Genomic DNA, 24,062 nt, shown 5'->3' with positions numbered 1-24,062 from the left:
CACGAGTTAATTCCATTTTATTGTTGTCGCGCAATCTCCAAGGCAACATAAACAACACAAATGAAGCTATTGACAAAACATTTGAAGTATGTTATGGTCAATAATGCCAGACGATTCTGCGCAAACGTCAAATCGCGCCTAACTTCAATCAGTGTTGCCAAGGCTCAAAATATAAATAGTGACCCTCGTATTGACATTCCACCATGTTGAATTTGCTCCCCACTATATCTGTTAACCAGATAGAAGTCATCTAGTGTTTTGAAGGAATATCATTTTTATGGCACCAATACTCACTTAGACAAGGAGCATCAAAACTATTCTCATTAGCATTTTACCGAATCCCTATATATTGAGATAATGTATCTTTAAATCCATTGGAGTGTGAGAGTTAGAACAACATGCTCTAACCTCACCACGAGAATTCTCAAAATCAAAATAAATACCTGACTGATCAGAGTATGAAGCAGTGATACATATGGGCTAACCGATGATATGGTTAGGCCTACTTAAATGAGATTGGTTTTTTAGACATAGATGTAGGGCAAGTTTCACTAGTATTACACTTGGTCACTGTTACACGTTTCCCTGCTCAGTACCATCAACTCCACAATATTTGTATGTTGTGTGGCATTTAGCCTATCCTAAATAACACTGTGTATAATTTTACACAACTCCAATTTTCCATTTGCATTGAAATGTTCACCATGCCTGGTATGCATTTCTCTAGCAAGTGTGGAAACTATCTATAACCGTTAGATTTTCAAAATTTTCACATACATTACTGTAGAGTCACGGACAGTTCTGGGTTGTAATGAATGCATTGATTTTCAGTAGAATCATTACAACCCAGAAATGTCCGTGACTGTACTGTAGTGTTCTCTACTTCTTTATTGACAATAGACAAGCTTCTGAGATCATGGTGGTGTGGAACATTTACTACAATCACAGTTGTGTGAGTCAGCCTCCCCAAGGTCTTCCGCAGTGTAGAGGCTGACACAGCAGTCTGCAGTGGGCCAGATACGAATTTTCATTTCGTCTCCCTCTCTCTTAGCATCACGTGTTCTACCCTGCTCGCCCATCTTCCCCATTGTTGCCAATTGTCATTCCATTCCTGGACACACTCGCGCAAACATAATTGAAAACAATTGAATAGCACTCTAGCTCATGGTTCACACCATTTGACAGGGACATTAATGTGGCAATATACAGGGTTTCCACACACCTGGAAAACCTGGAAATCTCAGGGAATTTGAAAAAAATACAAATCTCTGGGAAAATCTTGTAATTGATTAATGGTTCCCATTGAAGCAAAACTGAGGGATTGTAATATGCTCCTCTCTGTGGATAATCCAGGCTGTTGTAGCATTTCTCTTTCAGCAAGGAACTCGTATCTATTTGTTTGTCTGTTTCTTGTTTTTAAATGTGATTCCAGGGCTGGTGACCAAGTGTATACCCTCATAAATTTTCCACTTTTTAAAATTTAATTAACCGATTTCGATCTTTTACATGACGTAAAATATATGTGATGTGCTCAGTGCATGGAAGACCTGATACAGGAACATCTCAGGAGAAAGAGAATGAAGGCTGTAACTGGTGTTAAAGTAATTCGCCAGTTTAAGACTTTGTTGCACAATGTCAGTAGTGAAAAGGAATTGAACGAGAAGTTTTGTAACTTTTCAATCAATACTGATGCACTAGATACTTTTTTTTACAGGTGTCATGAAGGGCAAGGATGACTTCTCTGAGTTATGGAGCACTGTTAAGTTGGTTTTGATTTTATGTGGAAAGTGGGGTTTCTGTAAATAAGTAGGTTTTAATAGAAAACTTGAAAGAAGAGTCTGTTGTGGCTGTTCGGCAAGTTTATGATGCAGTGAAAGTGGTAGGAGGAGTGTCAAATGTAGAAGTAAGCAAAGATATGATCCAGAGTGTTAAAGGTGCACATACTTGATACGAAGAAGCATTGCAGAAGATGAGAAAGAAATGTGATCACTATGGCTCGGAAGTTGAAGACCTATAAATTGCCAAAAAAGACCTAAAAATTAAAAATAAAGGACATATAAATGTGATCCAAATTAATTAATAACTTCTGTTTTAATTACATATTTAATGAAAATGCACGGCACCTCCTTATCTGACTTGAGATCTTTGCAGGCACGTGCTGTCTGGTCATATACACCGTGCTGAAAGCTTCAAAACAACAGAAAGTTGCCACTTACTGCGCGATCTTCCAGACAAGTTATGGTTAAAGGACCTTGTACCGTACCTGCTTCAGTCGTCCAGAAATGTTTTTCTCTCGTTTCAGGGATGGTTCAAATATATTTCTTTCTTTCTTTTTTTATTTCTTTACTACAGAAAAGATGTTTAAAAGGTGATGAACTGATGATGATTCGAATTGAGAATGGGCAGTAAAAACATAGTCAAAAGAAGGTGAAGTTGCAAAAAAGCCATTAAAACCTAAAAAAGGACCAATAAGCCAAAAAATGCCGAAAAAGGACAAATAAAACCCACCTTTTTCTGGCGTACAATGACCCAAAATGAACATATATTATGTTGGGCTTCGTCTTCGGACACTAGGAAAAAAAAAAAGGATTTTTCCTCAACTTCCGAGCCCTAGTGATCCTCGTGATCACAAAGAAGACAAAAGGAAAGAAATGAAACATAAAGCCAGTGAGATCTGTGCTTTACAAGCCAAACAACAAAAGATGCAAGAAGAAGCAAAGGCTATTGCAGAACAATTAAAAAAACTTGAAGCTTCTGAGAAGTGAAGTTTCTTAATTTGCTGTATCAGACATTAAGTACATTTCTTGTTTTATATTTCAGTCTCAGTAACTTCTTATTCCTTTTTACACTGGTACTAATAATTGTCACTTCATTTTTATATGTTTTAAAAATTCCAATAATTTGTTTGTCTTAACTATTATTGTATGCATTACAGATTAATTGATATTGTATCTATTTATAAACATCTATGAAAAGTGTGAAAATATTTCAATGTTCTATATCAGATATGTTAGAAATTGTTTCAGAGTTGTTTAAAGTTCTAGAAAACTGGTCATCTTTGTTCTTAATTACATGCAAAGAAGTGTAATTTTATTTTATTATTGAACTAGTTTTGTTATTTGCATCAGAAAACAACAGTAATAAAGAAGGTGAGGATGGTATGGCTATGAGGGTATATGGAGGAGGCCATTGTAAAATTATAGTAGTCATTTACTGTGCATTCAATACTCTGGAAAAAATATGAGGATTCTGGAAAACTCGGGGAAATCTCAGGGAAAATGGATTTGGAGTTTGCGAGGGAACCCTGAATATAGCATGGCGTAATGGGGGAGAGAGAGAGAGAGAGAGAGAGAGAGAGAGAGAGAGAGAGAAGAGAGGTTGCTTCTTTTATGCAGTGCATTTTCATTGGCTAGCTAGTAACTAGTGTTGCCAACCTTAATAATGAAGCACTATTTCTATCACGGAAGGAGAAAGACAAAGTGACGGTGCATTTTGTTGGATTGTAAGCCCATAATATTATTTTAAATACTTGGCCGGTTTGACGTTGTGTGCGTGTATTGCGTGTGTGTATGTGAAAGTGCATGTGTTTGGTTAGTGAATGTTAAATTCCATAATGCCTCCAGTACTATTGTTTATATTTCATCACTTTAGAATTGCTCAAACGAAATCAATTATGTGGATGTATGAGCATTTCAACTCTTGGCTCCGGTACATGATCTTGTAGGAATTGTATGAACGAAGCTGTCATTTTCGCTGCTTAATGCGATACGTATTGTTCTCTTTATTAAAATTGGCATTCTTTTATGGGTGACAAGTTCATAACAAAAGAAAAAGCCAGGCGGCTTATCGTCTGGTGGCAATATATGTACTTGTTATTGTTGGGGAAGCCGGCATCCTTTGTAAATGTACAACAAAGACAGACGACTGTCGCCCATCACAGAGAGGCAATAATACTGCTTAAGGAGGAGTGTTTGTGGTCCAATTATCGAGGTTTAACACATTCACAGGTTATTAGTTCTCAAACCAGTGGTAGTGTCAGTTGTGTGTCACATGTTGCAGTTCCAGTACCAGTGTGGACAGTCTTATTGGGAGTGAACAGTTAAAATGCCACCAGGTCCATTAATGCAATGGAAAAATAATACAGTGTTTACTTTATTTGAAATCACACAAATAATGAATCACTATGAAGAAGTCTTATTTGCATCATTTTGGGTAATTTTACGCATGTGTTAGTCCATATTTTGCGAAGTTTTAGTCCATGTGTATGTACATATACAGCCACTTGTTAGTACATATTAATCCCATCCCTGGTTATAATGCATGGCATTTAAAACTCAACGTTAGATAGAGCTGTCTAATTTCCTGTGCCTCGGTGCACTGTAGCGATTTTTCTATCTGTTCCATCAGCAACACTGGTTCTCACGTTGTGTTGCGCTGTGTGCGGCAGAGACTCGTGGGTCAGACTCTAGCTATGCCATCAGATGTTCGATCTCTGCTTACGTCATTGGCACCACCAATTAATACTTTGAAGTCATCAGATGATAATTCTGAATGTTCTTTGTTCCCTTCCACCTGTTCGAAAGTTGCACCTGGTTTCACAACACTCAATTTTTAGGTCCTCAGTACATTTTGAAGAAGTTCTTAACATTGAAGATATACCATGCCCGTGACTATCAGAATATATCTCAATCCTATACATTCTTTTATTCTTATCCCTTATTCTAATTTTCTTAGTAAACCTTGGTTCACTAACTTAATCTCCATATGTATATTCCTCTTTGTCCAAGACTGCAAATCTATTATTACTAATAAAACTATCACTCCTTACATGATTCTTATGGCTCGTGGAGTTATTATTTTTCCCATGTGAAACAATTGGCCACGTTTTATTGTTTTCACTAAGTTCAGCCGTCGATACCGCTTCACCACAAGAGAATCTCATACCTAACTGTTGGTCACATGCAGTGGCGAAGCTCCTATGAGGCTTTTGAGGCTTAGCCTACCCAAAAAATGTTGAAATTAAAATGTTCTTGTACCCTGTAACAATCAAAGTTCGTTAAAACGAATTAAACTATGTAATCCGAATGTTTGGTTTCGCCGATCTTTCCAGATATCTCGTCAGTCAGGCCAGAAAGAGAGAGCGCATTCGGGCCGAACTGTGAGGCTTTTGACGAAAAGCCTCGTGTTAAAAGGCAGCTACAGCGTGAGTTCTGTGTAGGTGGAAGGGGAGGGGACTGCGGATTCGCTGGGTAAAAGCGGCTAGCCTCAGAACCAACCTGTTGTGCTTGTAGTCTTCTTGTGCAAAGTGCGTCGTTCACGCGCTGCATTGTTGAATGTTAATTTACTTCAAGTGCATGCGCGCGTGTGTTTGTCACATAGTGTATTTATGTTATAAAAATATAATACTGTGAAATTATGTGTTGAAAACTCTAAGATGATTTGCAGTAAAATAAATGTAAGTGAACAAGACTTCGTGGCTCTCAGATGCTTAACCTACGAAATCTTGGACACACTGACTGTACAACTGGAAATACGTTTTGGAGATCTTGAAAAGATAAAATTTGTTGAAAAGAACTATTAGAAAATGATTTGATTTTAAAATTTTGGGTGTGTCAGCACTTATGCTATTTTGCACCCGTCGCATTATACGGGGTCGCCCCTTATTTTTACAAAGAACAACTCTAACGTTGCATAAGTAAAATCTTAAAAGCTTAAAATGTTCTGACTTTCTTTAAAAGCTGAGGCTGTAAAGGGGCACTCAGCACACACAAGGACAAAAACAGGAGAACACACACAAAATTATACTGGCCAGAGTGCCAGTCGCCAGAGCCTCGTTCGTCTGCAAAACGCAGTCCAGGGTGTACTAACGTGGAAGTGAGGTTGACAGTTGGGTGTACTACGTGGAAAATCACCCCTTACACCCCTATTAGAAAATGATTACCTCCTTCAGACCTTCTAAAATTCATAGTTAGCAATTATCTTTAAACAATCTACAAAGAAGTAACACAACTTATCAAGTTGGTCTTGACATTCCCTGTTACAACAGCTTCCTCCGAAAGAAGTATGAGGACCCTCAAGAGAGTAAAAAATTATCTCCCTAATTCAATGAAAAATGAAAGATTAAGTTCTCTCAGTACAACAGCCATTGAAAAAGAAACTTGTTAAAGAACTTTCTATTGATCAAGGCTTCAAGGAAAGAGTAATTGATACTTTTGCGACCAACAAGAATCGACGCATGGACCTGCTGTGTAAAAAAAATATAAGCAGATTTTTCAGCCTACCCAGTATTTACGCCTTAGCTTCGCCACTGGTCACATGCTTCCAGCTCTTTCCTTAACTGTTCATTTTCACTTTGCAATGTTTTTACATCTTGTTTTAACACAGATATAATCTCTAGCAGAGTACTTTCTTCTCCCTCACCACTGAAATTGTGTACTCACTACACATGTATCGGCCATACTGCACTGTAGACCTAAACACTTTGGACACATCCATTCAGAGTTTTCATTTGGCAAATCGTTATTTTTTATATGTACGCATTTAAAATGATTCCATAAATCACATGAATCACATAAGATACCATTTCGAACAGTTTTTCTACACTTTGCGCACTTAATATCAGTGATTACACGATTTTTGCTGGAGCTATATCGGACCCGGCAGACTCACTTAGTGCCATAATTTTAGGTGCTCCTACCCCCCCCCCCCCAATATCTGACAGCATTAAACCTAACAAAAATATAAATTTTCTATCACCAAGGATGTCATGATGTGATAAATGGTACCAGATGCTTTGCTATGACACATTTCTGCCAGTTAAAAATAGCAGAAAGCATCACAGTAAACACAATTGCCATAAATAATGCAAAAATTCTCACTTTTTCGCAGGTGTACGGAGGATCGCCAGCACCCTAAGTTGTAATAAAAATCTTGTATTACAGAGGAACACAATCCTATCTATACCTTCTTTTATATTGTGAAAATAATTTCAGTGTCAACAATTTTTATAGTTGATAATTTATGGTTAAATTGCAAGTAATTTCTGGTCAGAAGATGGGCCTCAGTAAAAAAAAAATCATACTTTTTCTTTTATAGAACCCTCTTCAGTAGGATGAGGCTATGGCTATAGCAAGGGTGCTTTCCAGAGGATACCAAGCAGGCTTGGTACACCCACAGGCCATGTGCTTGATAATTTTCAGAGGAAAGAGTGAAGAATTGAAACCGAAAGGTCCCAAAATTGGAAAACGTATCAAGGAATTAAATCGTGAAAATAAGAACCTTTTTGGAAAGTTATTGGAAACTAGGCAAAAGAGGAAGAAGTCATTGCTTAAAGGTAAAGTGAGTGTTAATAAAAATGGAAGTGAGTCAACATTACAGTCTGACAGTGCAGAATATCTATGGCATGCAAGAACTGCCAAGACCAGTGCTTACCAGTATTTCAGTAAAGAGCTGACGCCCAAATCAGAGAAACAGATATTTAAGGCTTCCACACTAAGCAAAAACGAGGAAACCAACATCGGTAACAAAAGAATCTCAAGTAGCAAACTAAATAAAGAAGATTCTTATTTAAATCAAGATAATAGCAAATGTTTAGGTGATAAACAAAGTAATACAAATATGTGTGCAGGTGGTGACAATGTTAGTGTGGATCATGGAGGTGAATTTGTGAAAAATAGTGATCGTCTTAATTTACCTTCTATTGTGATTAGGAATATGACAAGTTTTGCAATGTTGCACAGGAAGAAAAGTGCCTTAATTGATTCTAACCAAATCAAGGATATAATAACGATTACAGAAAATGTTTCCAAGAGTAACAGGAAGGAGTCTTATTTGAGTTATCCTTCAGTTACTAGGATTTTGAATGCCACCATGTCAGAAAAATCTAGAGCTGCTTTGAAGAAGTGGAAAGAGCAAAAAATTGCAGAGTTGGGAGAAGAAGGGTTTTTGGTTTATTCCAAAGGTGAGTTCACTTAGTTTTTTTTTTGGTAGTACACATTATCAATAAGGCTTTCAATTTAATCAGTCAATTGAAGTGATTAGCAGGTCAGTTTTAAAATTTTATTAATGATCAAATGTGTTTTTAATCGATTGGATTGGATTGACTTGTTGTTTTAAGTCCACTTTATGCACAGTAAGGCTAATCGGGACTGGACCTACAGTTTAAAGTGGGATCCGAACCACTTGTGCCTCCACCGGGTATCGAACCAAGGACCCCTTGATTACAAGGCGACGACGCTACTACTGCGCCATCGGGGAGGCCCTGTTTTTAATCGATAAATCTATTCAATTAAAATGTAACATGAAGTGGAACGAACGTAATTGCTCTATCACGGCATCTAGCAGTCAAGAAATTATGCTTGTGGTCAAGATTTTGGTAAATATGTAGTATCGCCCGAACGGATTTCTTCATTTTTACAGGAGAAAGTACTTACCGAACTGACTTTCCATACACTTTTGAAAGGTCGTGGAAGTGTTTTTCCCATTGCTTAATTTATTTCGCCAGTAGGCTAAACCATGTATTTTTTAAGATTAATTTCTCTCCAATGCACGAAAGCTGTTGCCTCTATGTCCTTCTACTACGTGAATCAAATGTTGCGTGAGTTCAATGATGTAACCCCTGCTCAGTGTTTCCAACCACACCGTTGTTTTCCAAGAACATGACAATTTTGAAGATGACAATTTTAACTATGTTTGCCTAACCTAACCGAAGCTAACCTAATCTTGCCGTGCATGGTTCATGACGCTATTTGTGAATGGTTCATGGGGCTATCCGTGCATGGTTTGTGGGGCTATTTATGAATGGTTTGTGTGGCTATCCGTGCATGGTTCGTGGGGTTTTCGAACCTGAGGAAGCATGGATGTATTCCAACTCCAGCCAATAACCTGGAAGCAACAGTACTGATAAGCATTCGGTTGCGCAGACTTGAAGGCAAAGTTTTCAATAACTGCCGCTAGAGGGCAGATAAGAATGTGCTACGTTTCTTGTGAAGAATTTATCGTCTGTAAAGCGAGAACCAGGTTACATAGACAACCTTCATTCACAGCCTAGAATGGATGGAGGTCTGTGGTGAAATTACGATTTTTAATTATGAATATTCGTAGGCACCACAGTGTTCTGCCTCCCTTTAAAGCATTCAATTCCTACAGTCCTTCCTGAACACTTGTTTACAATGTTGGAAACATAATTTGATAAAAAAAAATATTTCTCTAGATCTCAAAATCCAATGGACAATATGAGCATGTGTTCACTCAAACACTTGTGAAGCTGTCCATTGGTTGATTTAGTAGAAGAGGCATGGAGCATGTTGGATGAGCATTATAAAAAAAATGATGACATCACTGCATGCAAACACTGGAAGTTGAACCTGGGACTTCTTGATTAACAAGGGTTAACAGTACTACACATTCGTGACGACTAGGGTGACCAGATTTTCTGAAACGAAATGCAGGCCTTCAATGGATGCATCTGGGGAGGGAGGAGGGGGGATGCAGCTAGAACTAAAAGAGCATGCCTGCTCCACTCTTCGGCAAAGAAAAAGGGATGCTGCTTACATGTCTTCTGAAATATTACACAATTCTCTTTAATCTGTGTTCTTTTTTATTTGATTTTTTATTATTTAACGTCTCCTTTCTGTCACTTTTTGCTAATTGCAACAATGAATATGATTAAATTCATAAATGGACACTCGCGGTGGCTCAGTCGGTAACGCGTCTGACTACCATGCTAAAGGTCCCGGGTTCGATCCCCGGCCGGTTCAAATCCGGGAACTTTTCTAACGATGGAAGCGGCCCCGGCGCCCACCCAGCGTCGAATAACATGGGTACCTGGGGGAAACCCTGGGGGGTAAAGGTGGTCAGGGGCGTGATGCTGATCACATCACCCCCACTCTCGACCAGATCAAGAAAGTGTGGGGCGTTACCCCCACACCCCCTATACGCCTTCATGGTGTGGTGCTATGCACAGGGGAGCACTTTACCTTTACCTTTACACTCGCAAAGAACATCCACGCCCAGGCCGGAATTCGACCCCAGGACATCTGACGTCCTAGCGTTCAACTACTCCGCCACAGAGGTCTTCTCTTCTTATATACTTTCCTTTTTCGTTTCTCCTTTTGCTTATCTTTTTAAATTTACAGATTAACCTTCCTATCTCTCTCATTCTTACTGTGTTTTTCTGTATTTCCTTACTTTCTTACCATAAAACATCCATACTGAGAATATATTTGTCTCTTGCCGCAGCTGAAGTAATCATCTCGTCAATGCATCAAACACGTAAATCCCCAGAATTGGGCTATTTTAAACTTTCAAAGTGCCCCATACTTTTAGTCGTCACTCGGCACCTTGCTTATGATATCATGAACAGACAGCATGCAATATCTGCTTCTAAGCAATAAATATAAGCCTCACAGTAAGACCAAGTTCGCGAGTAAAGTGATCTCGAAATTTTAAGTAATCTAAAAGTATTTCTTTGCAAACTAACAATACTATTAATTTAAAAGGCACTAACAGATTCACGTCCAGGTAAACAATTCGTCTGGGTGTTTTGCAGGACGCTGTTGAAAAGTAGGACATACTTGGTTTTTTGGGGTAGCATCGCAGACTGCAGTACATACACTCAAAGAATAACATAGTTACAAACTGCATGAATTTCCATCAATGGATAAAATGCAGGAATATCAACTCTTTCCGATGTTGCATGACAGTTTTGTCTGAGGAAGTAAATTCTCAAGCATACCGGTATTTCTTTCTTTGTATAATCATTAGGGCTTGGAAGTTGAAGATCTATAAAAAGACCTAAAAATGGAAAAAAGGACATATAAATGTGATCCAAATTAGTTTATAACTTCAGTTTTAATTACATATTTAATGAATATGCACGTCACCTCCTTATCTGACTTGAGATCTTTGCAGGCGCGTGCAGTCTGGTCGTATACACCATGCTGAAAGCTTCAAAACAAGAGAAAGTTGCCACTTACAGGGCGATCTTCCAGACAAGTTACGGTTAAAGGACCTTGTATCGTACCTGCTTCAGTCGTCCAAAAATGTTTTTGTTTCATTTCAGGGATGGTTCAATATTTTATTTTTTATAATTTTTTTTCTACAGAAAGGATGTTTAAGAGGTGATGAACTGATGATGATTCGAATTGAGAATGGGCAGTAACAACGTAGTCAAAAGAAGGTGAAGTTGCAAAAAAAGCTGTTAAGACCTTAAAAAAAGCTAAAAAAGGACCAATAAGCCAAAAAATGCCGAAAAAGGCAAAAAAAGGACAAATAAAACCCACCTTTTTCTGGCCTACAATGACCCAAAATGAACATATATTATGTTGGGCCTCGTCTTTGGACACTAGGAAAAAAAGGATTTTTCCTCAACTTCCGAGACCTAGTAATCATTATTAATACAAGTAATTGTAGAACTGCTTGTACTCTCAAAGAAAAACTGCTAATGCTGTTACTTTGTGTTCAAGAGGTTCTGTGGTTCGGATTCCACTTTAAGGATCAATCCTGATTAGCTTTTTGGATTACAAACACTACAACGAATGCTTGTAATTGATTGAATAATTTGGTTTATTTTACTTAGCTTTTTTTCCACTTTTGGGTAATTGTGAAGGTCTGGATGAGTGATGATATGATGAAGGGACACTCACAATGTCCAGGCTAAATTCGAACTCAGGACCCCTGGCATCATAGCGAGCTGTGCTAATCAAAACGCTTGTAATTGTTTTGATATGTACAGTGGAACCTTGATTTTACCTTTTTCAGGGGACCAAGCTGAAAAACTTAAAATGCTGGACAATGTAAAACTAAGGAAAATTTTATAATGTTTTTCCTATGTTGGGATCATCAAGATTGAATGCATGATGCAAGAAAATGTAAAATCTGGTTTCCACTGTATGTATATGTGGTTGCTCTTAATATGTAGAAAATCTACTCATTATATGCACTTAGTGTGGGCAATCAGCCAATATGGGCTGATACTGTGGTATCAGCATTCAAAAATATAATTTGGAATTTATTCATCAATACTGGGCAATGATTTTCTGGAGTTTGTTTATTTCAGGGTGAGGGGTGACCTTCCACATAGGCACCCAAAAGTCAACCTCACTTCCACGTAGTACAACCCTGGGCTGCATTTTGCATTTTGCCCTATGGCCAGTATAATTTTGTGTGTGTTGTCCTGTTTTTTTGTCCTTGTGTCTGCTGAGTGCCCCTTTACAGCTTCAGCTTTTTACGAATGTCAGAATATTTTAATATTTTAGTAACACGACACTGCAATTATGGTATTTTAGTTATGGTAAGGGGCTGGACCCCATATAGCCTTTAATTGCTGACACACCCAAAAATTTAAATTCAAATTGATTATTTCAGGTAGTTTTATGTTTAAACATACTTCCTGGCACTTTTGTGGAGACTAAATATTGTGGAAACTATGCATATATTTTGCACCAGTATTGTGTGGAAAGATGATGTAAGCCTTGTTGTGTGTACATATACAAGACATACAAACACGTAGGTTCAAATTAACAACATAACTTTAATGCCTGGAAGCCATTCACGTACATCTTACACACAGTTACTATAACAACCAATCAATAACATGCTATAGAATACAAATTATTCTTCTTCCTCTTATCATGCGTCTATCATCTCCTCCTGGAGTCTCTTTTTTTTGTTTTAAGTGCTGGTCTCACCGTATCTATCAGGAGGTCTCCTAAGTCTATTCGATCTTCTGATTGGTGTGTGCCCAGCGTCTGTATATGGTTGGTTTTGGTTATCTCTTCTCTCTGCATCCTCCGGCTGTCCTTCTGGTATCGATTCATGGTTTGGATCAGGTAGATCTGTTGATGAGGGGTTTGGTTCACACTCACGTTTTCGTAGCCACCTGACGTGTACCGTTCGTGTCGATCCGTCGAACAACTGCACTTTATATATCAGGCTGTTGCCAACTCTAGACAATACCATCCCTGGTACATGCTTCGGAGAATTTACTTTCGGGGTCTGCACCCAGACTGGATCATTCGGAAGATATGTAAGATAAGTTTTGTCAAGTCTCTTCCTCTCTACTCGGCCCCGCCGTGATCCAAGAAATGGTGGGCGATCCACTCGCCTTTCCCGTTCAGTCATATATTTATGTCTCTTGTATCGCAGTTTGTCACTTTCCCTTGATTCATCATCCTTATCTCCCATTGCCTGTGTTCGAATTCCAGCTCTCTCTTCTCTCGCCTTCTGAGCCAACTGCCTCAGATGCTCTTCTTTCTTCTCCTTTTCTTTCTGGTCAAGTTTCTTCTCCAGCTGTACTCTCAAAAATTCACTTTCCGGTATTTTAGTAGTAATATCTGCTTTATCATTTCGTTCGGACCCCGTATTTGTGAACAATGTGTTACATTGTGCTAACAGGTTTCTCCAATCCGGATGAATACTGTCCAGCCATAAACGTCCAATCAACGGATAACGCAGTTCTTCTTCACACAATATAACCGGCAGTTTATACAATACATCATTCAATGATAAATCAACCAAGGTTTGACCTTTCAACTTTAACTTATCATTATTCACGCCTCGTAACGTTAGTGAAGTACAATGTGTTCGCCGATGTGGAAACAATTGTTTGAAAGACTTGTTATTAAACAGAGTAACCGTAGATCCAGTATCTACTTCACATTGTACAATTCGCTTATCAATACACAAATCAACTAAGCACGGTTCTGCTGACACAAGAACATCAGTGCCATCTATAGCTTGTGCTCTTGGCTTGAAACTAACACTCCTTGCTTCTGAACGAGTGAGTGTTGCATCTTCCACTTGTGAATTATCTGTGCTTGATGAAATAGTGCAAGTATTATCTTCTGGCGGATGAGAATCACTAACTTCGACGTGCAATAAAGACAAACCATGAAATTCGTTATGTATGTCTTGTTCAACAATAGCGTCTAAAGGTTTAATATTAGACGTGGATATTTGATCACTTGTAGTTGTCTTACTCGCAACTCCACCATTATTTTTCCTAAACTTGCATTTTACATGCCAATGACCTTTCTTTTTGCAAAATGAACATATCGAATATTTTGCTGAACAATGTCCAAGATAATGCCTTCTGGAGCATCTATCACATGTTTTAGTGCTTTTATAACTTCTATTCTGAGGATTGACAAAGTTCTTTTTGTGCGCTTGCGAGGACTGGAAACATGGTTTAAATTTCTGTGTCCCAGCAAATGCAACTAGATTAGGACTACGTTCCTTTTCACGATGGGTGAACATTTGTGTTTCCCGTTCAATTAATTCCAGTTGAAGCACAATATCATGACATTTTGCTGGAGTCAATGTAGGTTCAGACAGTAATTTCTTTCTAATGGCGTCAGACCGAACGCCTACAATTATTTGCTCTACAATGGCTTCCTGTAAGTACTGGCCAAAACTACATTTAAGGGCTTGTTCCCTAACACGTACCATAAATCGTGTTGCATTCTCACCACTTTCCTGCGTGCATTGCCTGAACTTGAAACGTTCCACATATTTGTTTATTATCTGCCCGTAATGTTTAAGCAGATTGTCCTTGAGGGTCGAATACGTTTGCCGTTCGACTGGTTCAGGTGCAAGGATAGTCTTGAACACTTTGAAAGCTTCAGACCCTATAACTGCAATCAGTATGGGCACCTTCCTGGCTTCATTTACATCATGAGCCAAGCAAGACTGTTCAAACCTCGTTAAATAATCTTCTATCTCTTCCGAATCTGGCCGGAACTCAGAGAATAAATTCAAACCGAACATATTCATAATTGTGGTCAACTAAATATCACAATATCTTAAACACAATCCGTATCACACTGATTTAAACTTTGTTCTTGTACAATTATTGTAATCAATACACAAACCGTGTAATCTTGGTTCTTACCGTAGAAATTGATCAAGCCGACACAATTTCTCCTTGCATAAACCTATGCTGGAATGATGATCGTCGCGTACTCTTCGTGACGTCTTCATCCATACTTCTTCTTACGAAGAATCACCAAGAATATCCTGTACGACTGCGCCATAGATGTAAGCCTTGTTGTGTGTACATATACAAGACATACAAACACGTAGGTTCAAATTAACAACATAACTTTAATGCCTGGAAGCCATTCACGTACATCTTACACACAGTTACTATAACAACCAATCAATAACATGCTATAGAATACAAATTATTATTCTTCCTCTTATCATGTGTCTATCAGATGAGCAGTTAGTTTAAAATTCTGATGCAATTCTTGAAAACTTTGAAGCAAAACTGTGGTAAATTGATGCATATATTTGCAGTATAATACTTATACATAGTACTATTATTTATTAATATTTTGAACAATTTTCAAGCATAGTTAAGTCCACTTTATGCACAAATAGGCATGAGGTGTGGACTTACAGTTTGTAGTGGGATCAGAACCACTATGTGCCTTCATGATAAGGGGAGGATGTTACCATTATGCCATCAGGGATGCCCAATTTGTTTTGGTTCAAAGTGGTATCTACTAAGCCCTAATTATATTCAAGGTACAGCCGTTACGTCATCGAGTGATTTTTCACGACTAATTGAATCAGTACGTATATCTGCAGAAATTTGATTACTATTTTAGCAATAAATGAACTAAAAGTTTAATTCTTTACAGCTCTTCTGGATCATGGAAGTCAGTTTCACAACACTATCCAGTCTTTCCTCAGAGGAATTCCAGAAAAGGATCTGAAATTAGAACCAGCAATTGAAGGCTGCTGGAATAGTTTATCTTCAGTTGTTTCTCAGATCAGTAATGTGTGTGTGTTGGAGAGCAGCGTTGTTCATCCTCAGTTGTATTTCCGAGGCATTGTTGATTGTGTTGCATATTACAAGTAAGTTCATTGTTTCTTCTTGTATGTATCCTATGTTTTCATTGTACTACTGTTTTGCTTTATAATTACAATTTTACAAGCAAGTAAAATAAATGAGATTATAAAAGCAAAGTTATGTAGCAATAAAATGTTCAAACAAGTAATGGTCGCTTGTAAGCACTGTGCATCTTCTTGTAGACCAGGCTTGAGCAACTAGCTTGCAGTTGTGGAGGCCTGTGAGTTGTCTGTGCAGTGTGAGCATCCTGCCTGCACACTGCACCTCAAGACCAGTAAGCAGCAGACATAGGCGTCCGGAAGGAGGGGGGTCAAGGGGGGCTGTGCCCCCCCTGGAAAATGAAAGTAAACTAAAAATTATGTATTACACATATAATTTCATTTTAGCCACAATAATATGTGTTAATTATTGCATGAACACCATAAATTCAAATTTAAGCAATGTTTTTTTTTAGGGAACAACTTTATTTTTGGAGAAAATGTGCCTTTTTTGCCCCCCCTGGAAAAAAATACCTTCCTTGCCCCTCCCTGGAAAGAATCCTGCGGACGTCCATGGCAGCAGAGTATAAGAGAGAGTCATTTCATCATCATCATCATCCTTCGCTGTTTCCTGCTTCTGGCTGGGTCGAAGTCGCTTCCTTATTCCTTAAACAGGGCGTTTTCAGTGGGAAGTTTAAAATTGAGCAAGGTTTGAAATAAAAATATATATATCTCTGTAACTACGAATGCTAGAGTTACAAATTATAGCTAGTTTGCTTTCAGTACAGTCTACGCTACTAAGCTTGTTGTTGAAAAAAATCCCAACTTTCATTTATAAAATAGAAGGAAGAAAATTTTTAAAAAATCTGTCTGGCTCCCCACGTAGGCAACACCAGAAAGGGAGGGTTCACAACAGTGCCTGTGTATTGGCCAATATGTGTTCCATTCTTGTGGCAAGAATTGTGCTCTTTCTGCTGATTCTTGCGGAGAAAGAAAAATATTGTATTGTGAAAGCTGAGTTGTTTTTTTTTTTTGTGGGAAATTCAAAATTCCGATTTTTTTCTATGTCTCGGAAACTATGAATGTTAGAGTTAAAAAAATATATCTCGTTTTGTTTGTTACAAAGTACACTAGAAACCTAATTCACATTTATCAAGTAGAAGGCACCTTCAGTTCCCCACTTAGACAACACCGATACTTTAGGATTCAAAACGATACATGCATATTCTGTGACATGTGTTCCATTCTCGTGGCAAGAATTGCACACTTGCTGCTTGATACTTTCAGAGAAAAGAAATTTTCTAATGTAAAAGCTGCGCTTGTTTTCGGCAGAAATTTAGAATTCCCTCTAGGTTTAAAAAATTGTACAAGGGCTGCTGGAAAAGTTTCTGCAATGAATGTGAAAAAAGAAATGTGAAATTCTGGGAATGGCTTTATTGATTTTCAAAGTATTCACCCTTAAGATGGATACACTTTTACATACGCTGAAACCAATTTTGAAAGCATTTTATCCACTCTGAAGCTAATACCTCAGAAACCGCTATTCGGAATGCGTCAACAGCTGCTTCAGGTGACACAAATCTCTAACCATGCATCTTATTTTTCATGTGTGGGAACAAAAAGAAGTCATTAGGTGATAAATCAGGTGAGTATGGACAATGAGTCAATAATTTGACATTTTTACTGGATAAAAAATAAACAGTTTGATGTGCTAGCGTTGTTGTGGTGAAGAATAATGCGACGATTTGGGTTTGTTTTACGCAATTCATTGATGACCTCTGGCAAACAAATTGTTGTATACCACTCAGCATTTACAGTCCTTCGATCTTCTAAAGCTATTGTTGCCACATGTCCGGTATCAATCATTTGATTGGCAGCACTCCTGGAACGAACAACTTTTTTTGGATTCGGCTCACTTTGAAACACCCAAATTGTGGATTGCTGTTTAGTTTCGGGTTCATATGATTAGATCCAAGTTTCGTCCCCTTTAACGATGTAGTACTCCAAATTTGACTTGCTTCGGTTGAATTTGTGAGCATTTCTTTACACCAATTTACACGAGCCTGTTTTTGAGCTTCAGTCAAGTTGTGTGGGATCCAACAGCTTGAAAGTTTCTGTATGTTCAGATGACCATGCAAAATTGTATGTATTGCTTTCATGTCAATGTTCAAGGATGCCTGAATCTCACGGTATGTCACATGCCGCTCTCTCTCTCTCATTTCACGCACAGCATCAACATTACTGGCAACAACAGACGTGGATGGACGACCATCACGAACTTCATCACTGAGAAATGTGCTACCATGCTGGAATTCGGAAAACCAATTGTACATAGTCCTATTGGATGGTGCTTCATCCCCAAAAGCCAAATGAAGTCGCTTGATGCATTGTTTCGGTGTTAAACTACATTTGAAATCATAAAAAATCATTACCCAAAAGTGTTCACGAGAAATTTCCATTTCTCACACAAAACTACTTCTTCAAACTGCTGTGAAAAATAAAGGAATAGGCTTAAACAAACAATCAAAGATAATTTAAACATAAAAAAGGTCTTTTCTTCCGATTTTTGTAATAGCGGGACACTAGCGCCACTGTTGGTGGTAGTTTGCAGAAACTTTTCCAGCAGCCCTCGTATCTCTGAAACTATGTATACTAGAGTTACAAATTATACCTTGTTTTCTTCAGTACAGACCAAGCTATAAGCCTGTGGTCGAAAAAACAATTTTCATTTATCAAGTAGAAGAAGGAGATGATGATAGTAAAATAATCTGGTTTTAAAATTGAAATATGAATTTTGTTACACCCTCACATAGGCAATCCCGGAACAGGAGGATTGAAAATGATACCTGCATATTGTGTGACATGTGTTCCATTCTCGTAGCAAGAATTGTGAACTTGCTGCTGATACTTTTGGAGAAAAAAATATTTTCTTATAAAGCCATGCTTTTTTGGGTGGGAAATTTTAAATTCTTCGCGATTACAACCCATTTTCTGCATGAAGTATTTTCGTGATGTATGGCAAAATATGCTACTTTTTGCCTCATGATTGCCACTTTTTTACATTTTAACCGCATTTGATACTTGAAAGCAAATATGTAAATTTATGTTCTAAATAGGATTGTTTTCAGTTGGAAATGTATTAACCAGTGTTAATAAAAAATGAAACTTTTTCCTTCTTAACAGAGTTGTAAGTTTTAGAGTAAGAGTTTAGAGCAGTCTTTTGCCATCCTAAATCAATTTGTGAGCATTTACTTACTGTTCGCCCAAGCCACAAGTAAACAGTGTAGTATATTCAGTATGGAATCCAGAACATTAGGAAAAACAAATAACATTCCGTTTCAGACATAAATACCTACAAGTGAATACTGCCATCTTAAATCACTTGCTACCTAACCTATATTGGTTAAAGTTCAATTTCGAGACCGGCAGGGAAGAGTGAACATCATGATATGCCAACTGCTTTCTTGTTTTTAACTTAACTTGACTTTATTTTTTGACTTTTTTAACAACCTTTTTTACTTTTTATCATGTTTTAAGTCCAATTTTGTCCAACATGGTGGTGAAGTAAAGTAGAGATATGTGTGAAAATGTTAGCATGCAGTGTAAGTATGTTATATCAAAAATAAAATGTTCATTGTTTTGCATATATGTGTGTGTGTGTGTTGAAATTGAATCCACCTCTGTGGCAGGGTGGATAACATAGCATTCTGCAAAGTAAAAAATCCTCTGTAAAATGTGTTTTTGTTACTCTGTTCCGAATTAAAGCATCATTCATCCTCCTGATCATGATCAGCATGGAGTGGTAACAAAGCATCAAACAACAACAGAATAGGACAGTTCTTTTACGATCTAATATACAAGGTACAGTCATTAAATAACAGGAATTGTGCTACATCCCCAGCTAGGAGTACGAAAACTCTTTTTACACTCAGGGTCTTGCTGGGTTTAAGTAACAGTCTTAATATCACATTATTAACGTTTTATTAACAGTAAATTGATTTAACTAGAAACTAGTTAACAAACGTGACTACACGTTTAAAAGACACTTCCACTGAGATATCTACTTTAGAAAAGCCTTGCAGAAGCAAATCTTTCACTTAAATTTCAACTCTGCTATTTGTAGCAGATTAGAATCAAGAAATAGTCACAAGATTACTCACATAATGCCTTGAAAAGTCACAAACTTAGACTTACATTAAAATCATCTTTCTTTTTGTTTTATAACCAAACCGTAAGAAAAAAGAAAATCTCTAACTTTTCCCATCGTTACCAACTTGCTTAATTTTGCGGAGTTGCCAACCTCGCACAGAAAATTATCATATGAACATACAGGCCCTCCTATACGAGTCATAACACTAGAAATCTACTTTGACCATACAGGCCGTGTTATACAATGAACAAATAACATTTTGTTAAATGAAGATAAACAGAACTAATAAGTCTTTTGCCAAGACAAAACTTGGGTTGTCCCTCCTCTGGGTAAACATTTTTGAAGAAAGTTTATTTATAACTTGCTGAAAAAATGTTCACATCACCTTAGTTCGTTGCATCACATCCAAGTTCCTTTCTTCTTTCTGAGGAGCAACTGTAGATCTTGAGGTTGTCAAAGTTTACACGATCCATTGGTTGCTTAGTTCTGGGATGTAGCAACTGTGCTGTTTCTCTCACGTTCTCTTATTCTTGGCTGGAATAAATTTAATTTCCATTTGGTCTTTGCAAAAAGGGATTTCATCACTTGACCCATCAAAATGATCCAGTAGGTTATGTGGAGCTATCCGGATGTTAGATCTAGGCTGGGTAAGTATCTAAATTCTTCGAAATGCAGAAGAGACTCGTTTACAGATTGAACAGAAATCTGTAGTACTAGCATAGTAGCGTTAAATGGACGAAAATCTATACAGGGCCGGACACTGCAATCAAGTTTGTCTACAACTAGAAGAGGACTCAGGTAAGTAGATTCGGTAGTTACGATAATATCACATTCTACATCCTTCATGGTACCTGGTTTCTCAGAAAATGCCTGCTGATAGTTCCTTAACACAGATAACAACTCCACTCGTTGAGAATCAGATATGTCAACTGCAGCGACCTTCTCTCTAAGGTCCAATGGGGTACACATCCATTCATCATCATCTTCCATTTCTTGGATTCTCTGGATGTACTGGATAATGTCAACACATAAAGGATTCCCTTCATTCACATTAGGAGTCATAACAAAGTGTAACTTTACTACGTTCTTCAGGAAACTAATCTCGGCTTCGTGCTGCTGTAAAAATGGCATTCCTAGTAAAAGATCGGTACCAAAACCTTTGAGTATAAATACTTCAGTGTTGAAGTTCATTCCTCCTATTTCATTCTTTCCTCTTCAGTCTCTGTTATTTGAAAATTTACCTGTATTTCCTGGATATCCCTAATTTTATGGTAATGTCGTTCCTCTAAAGTCCCTTGCCCAAACGGGAATGAAGCGTCCAGACAAGGCTTTAGTTTGTCTGAGATGACTGTGACCTTTGGCTCTGATAGAATTCTCGAGCCGTAGCCACAGCTTGTTCTTGTTCAGAAGTTAAATCGTTCACTCCGGTTTCAGGAGACTCTTCTAATCGCGATCTATTTGGAGGCGAGGATCTTCTATAGGAACTCGGGCTACTCCCTCTGGAACCTCCATCACTTCTATTTCGGGTTTCTCTGTTCCGATATCTATTCCTATTGAAGTTCATCCTATCTTCCTCATCCCTAGCTTATTCAAACCTTTGATCTTGTCTAGTGTTATTAAATCTATTTCGTCTAGGAAACCGACCACCAGATCTAGGGTTTTGGTTCTGAACATTTCTCACCTTGAAGTTCTTATGATCACTGGCATCAATCCTTTTAAATTCTGCTCTTCCCTTCCAAGCATCTGGATCATCATACATATTAAAATCCTTCAGAAAGTGAGCCAACTCGTCAATGGATTTAGGAGCATGAGCTAAACACAGACTTCTAATTCTGTAGGGTAACTGCCCTATTATCAGGTTTATGACTTCATCTTCAATGAAGTTGTCAGACAGGTTTCTATATGCAGCATATACACTCCAGGCGTAACTTTCCATGTTTTCATGTACTTGCCGATAGTATCGTCTATTTCTGACTGCAGCTAACTGTCTTTGCTTTGCCTTTCCTGACACGATTCCTCACGGAATTTGTCACAAAAGTCAGCGTAATCTATAAAGTTGTCAATGTTTCCCGACAGCCAATGTTCAGCTTTGCCTGTGAAAACGCGTGGCAATAACTCTAAGCGACAGTTCTGAGGGACTTGCAACAATTCGAAACTAACATTCAACTCCCGAAGATATTTTTCCATAGACTGGGCTTTAATATCCCTGTTGAATTTTGGAATGTGAACTATGTCGGCTAGGCGAGGCATCTGAAATCCCTGGATTCTTCTGGTGGTGATTCATCAGAGCTTCCTCCCTCATGGCTTCTTCTTCCCTCAATAATAACTGGATCTTTATGGCCAGAATGTTTTCTAGTAGAATAAGGTAATTCAAAAACACCCGCTTCTGGATTCAAAACTTGAAATTCTGGAGAAACGTGTAGAACCCTCAGGTATCACAACTTCGGTTGGAATTTGTAAGCTATGGAATTGCATCTCTAAATCTTTAACTCTTTGGACGAACAAGCCAGTCTGTTCCTTGATTTCTTGTCTTAGAGAAACCTCTAACTTTCTAGCGTCACCTAGAGTCTTCTCTACTATTTCCTTCTGATGCTGCACTGCTTTCTCAATGCCTTTTGTTTGTTCGCCCATGGTCTGAACAGCAGCCTGTAATTCTTGTCCAAAAAGTATAACTAACTAACTAACTCTCTAGCCTTCTTAAACCCGAAGGTTCATGGCTGCAGCAACACAGGCCTTCCATCTTTCCCTATCTTGAGCAAGATCTATATACTCCTTTCCCTCCCTACCGATTTCCCTTAGGTCCATCTCAACGTTGTCCCTCCATCTTCGTCTTGGCCTCCCTACAGGTCTCTTACCATCAGGTTTACCAACAAGAATCCTGTAAACTCTTCTTTCCTCCCATTCGTGCCACATGGCCTGCCCACCTAAGTCTTCTTGATTTAATGATTCTAATAATATCTGGACATGAATACATAATGCCTTGAAAAATCACAAACTTAGACTTACATTAAAATCATCTTTCTTTTTATTTTATAACCAAACCTTAAGGAAAAAAAGAAAATCTCTAACTTTTCCCATCGTTACCAACTCGCTATACCCTCCACAAAAATAACTTTTTGGCATAATGTGTAACCATCTTTGCATCGCTTCGATCACCTCGTTGTCATCTGCAAACTTCTGACCCCACAAATGTCTTTTTCAAAGGTCCAAACAAGTGAAAATCCAATGGCCCCAAGTCGGGACTGTGTGATGGATGTTTCAACACCTCAAATTTCAGATCATGTATTGTATCCATAGTATGCACAGCCGTATGGGGGCTGGCATTGTCGTGGAGCAGCAATACTCCTTTTGAGAGAAGTCCCTGGCATTTTGATCGTACAGCAGGCTTCAACTTGCTTACCAACATGTCACTGTATCGAGCAATAATCACAGTTTGACCCTTCTCCTGGAAGTGCACCGGTATAGGGCCATTGACATCCCAAAAGATTGTTAGCAGCACTTTCCCAGCAGATTCCTGTCTCTTGAATTTTTTCTTGACCGGAGACGTTGGGTGCTTCCACTCCATCGATTGTCTCTTACTCTCTGGTTCATAATGGTGCACCCAGGACTCATCTCCTGTCACAATTCGATGAAGAAAAGCATCTCTTTCACGAGCATAATGGTCCAAGTGCTCCTGAGAGATTATCTGCCGCACACACTTATGAACACTCGACAGATGCTTTTGTACCCATCGGTTACACACTTTCCTATAGCCAAGGTCATAATGGATGATATTGAATGCAGATCCATGACTCATGTTGAATTCCACGGCAATTTCATGAACAGTGACTAGCCTGTTGGCATAGGTTCACTGGTCTTTCTACTGTTTCGCTGTCTGTTCCCACGGAAACTGTTCTCCCACTCCGCTGTTCATCACTCACATTTTGTTTTCCGTTTTTGAATCTTTCCACCCATTCGTACACTCTCCCCTTACTTAAACACTTGTCTCCATACTGAACCTTCATTCTGCTGCATATTTCAGAAGGCTTCACTCCCTCTGACCACAAGAAACAAATAACACTGGGGAACAAAAAAAAGA

General features: G+C 38.3%; 1 protein-coding gene across 1 annotated transcript in view; it reads left to right on the top strand.

The window, feature by feature from the left end:
- Positions 1-24,062, top strand: part of LOC145980804 (uncharacterized) — a 54,270-nt gene that overhangs the window by 23,580 nt on the left and 6,628 nt on the right. Inside the window, exons 3-4 of the mRNA XM_083113895.1 lie at positions 7,096-7,960; positions 15,645-15,861. Coding sequence (XP_082970021.1) covers positions 7,120-7,960; positions 15,645-15,861 — 1,058 coding nt within the window. The 5' untranslated portion in view covers positions 7,096-7,119. The remainder of the gene's footprint in view (positions 1-7,095; positions 7,961-15,644; positions 15,862-24,062) is intronic.

The sequence above is a fragment of the Lepisma saccharinum genome, chromosome 28 (genome assembly GCF_977018435.1).
Source record: "Lepisma saccharinum chromosome 28, izLepSacc3.1, whole genome shotgun sequence".
In the NCBI taxonomy this organism is placed as follows: Eukaryota; Metazoa; Arthropoda; class Insecta; order Zygentoma; family Lepismatidae; genus Lepisma; species Lepisma saccharinum.
Note: the sequence above shows the minus strand (reverse complement) of the source record. Positions and strands in the feature narration are given on the sequence as shown.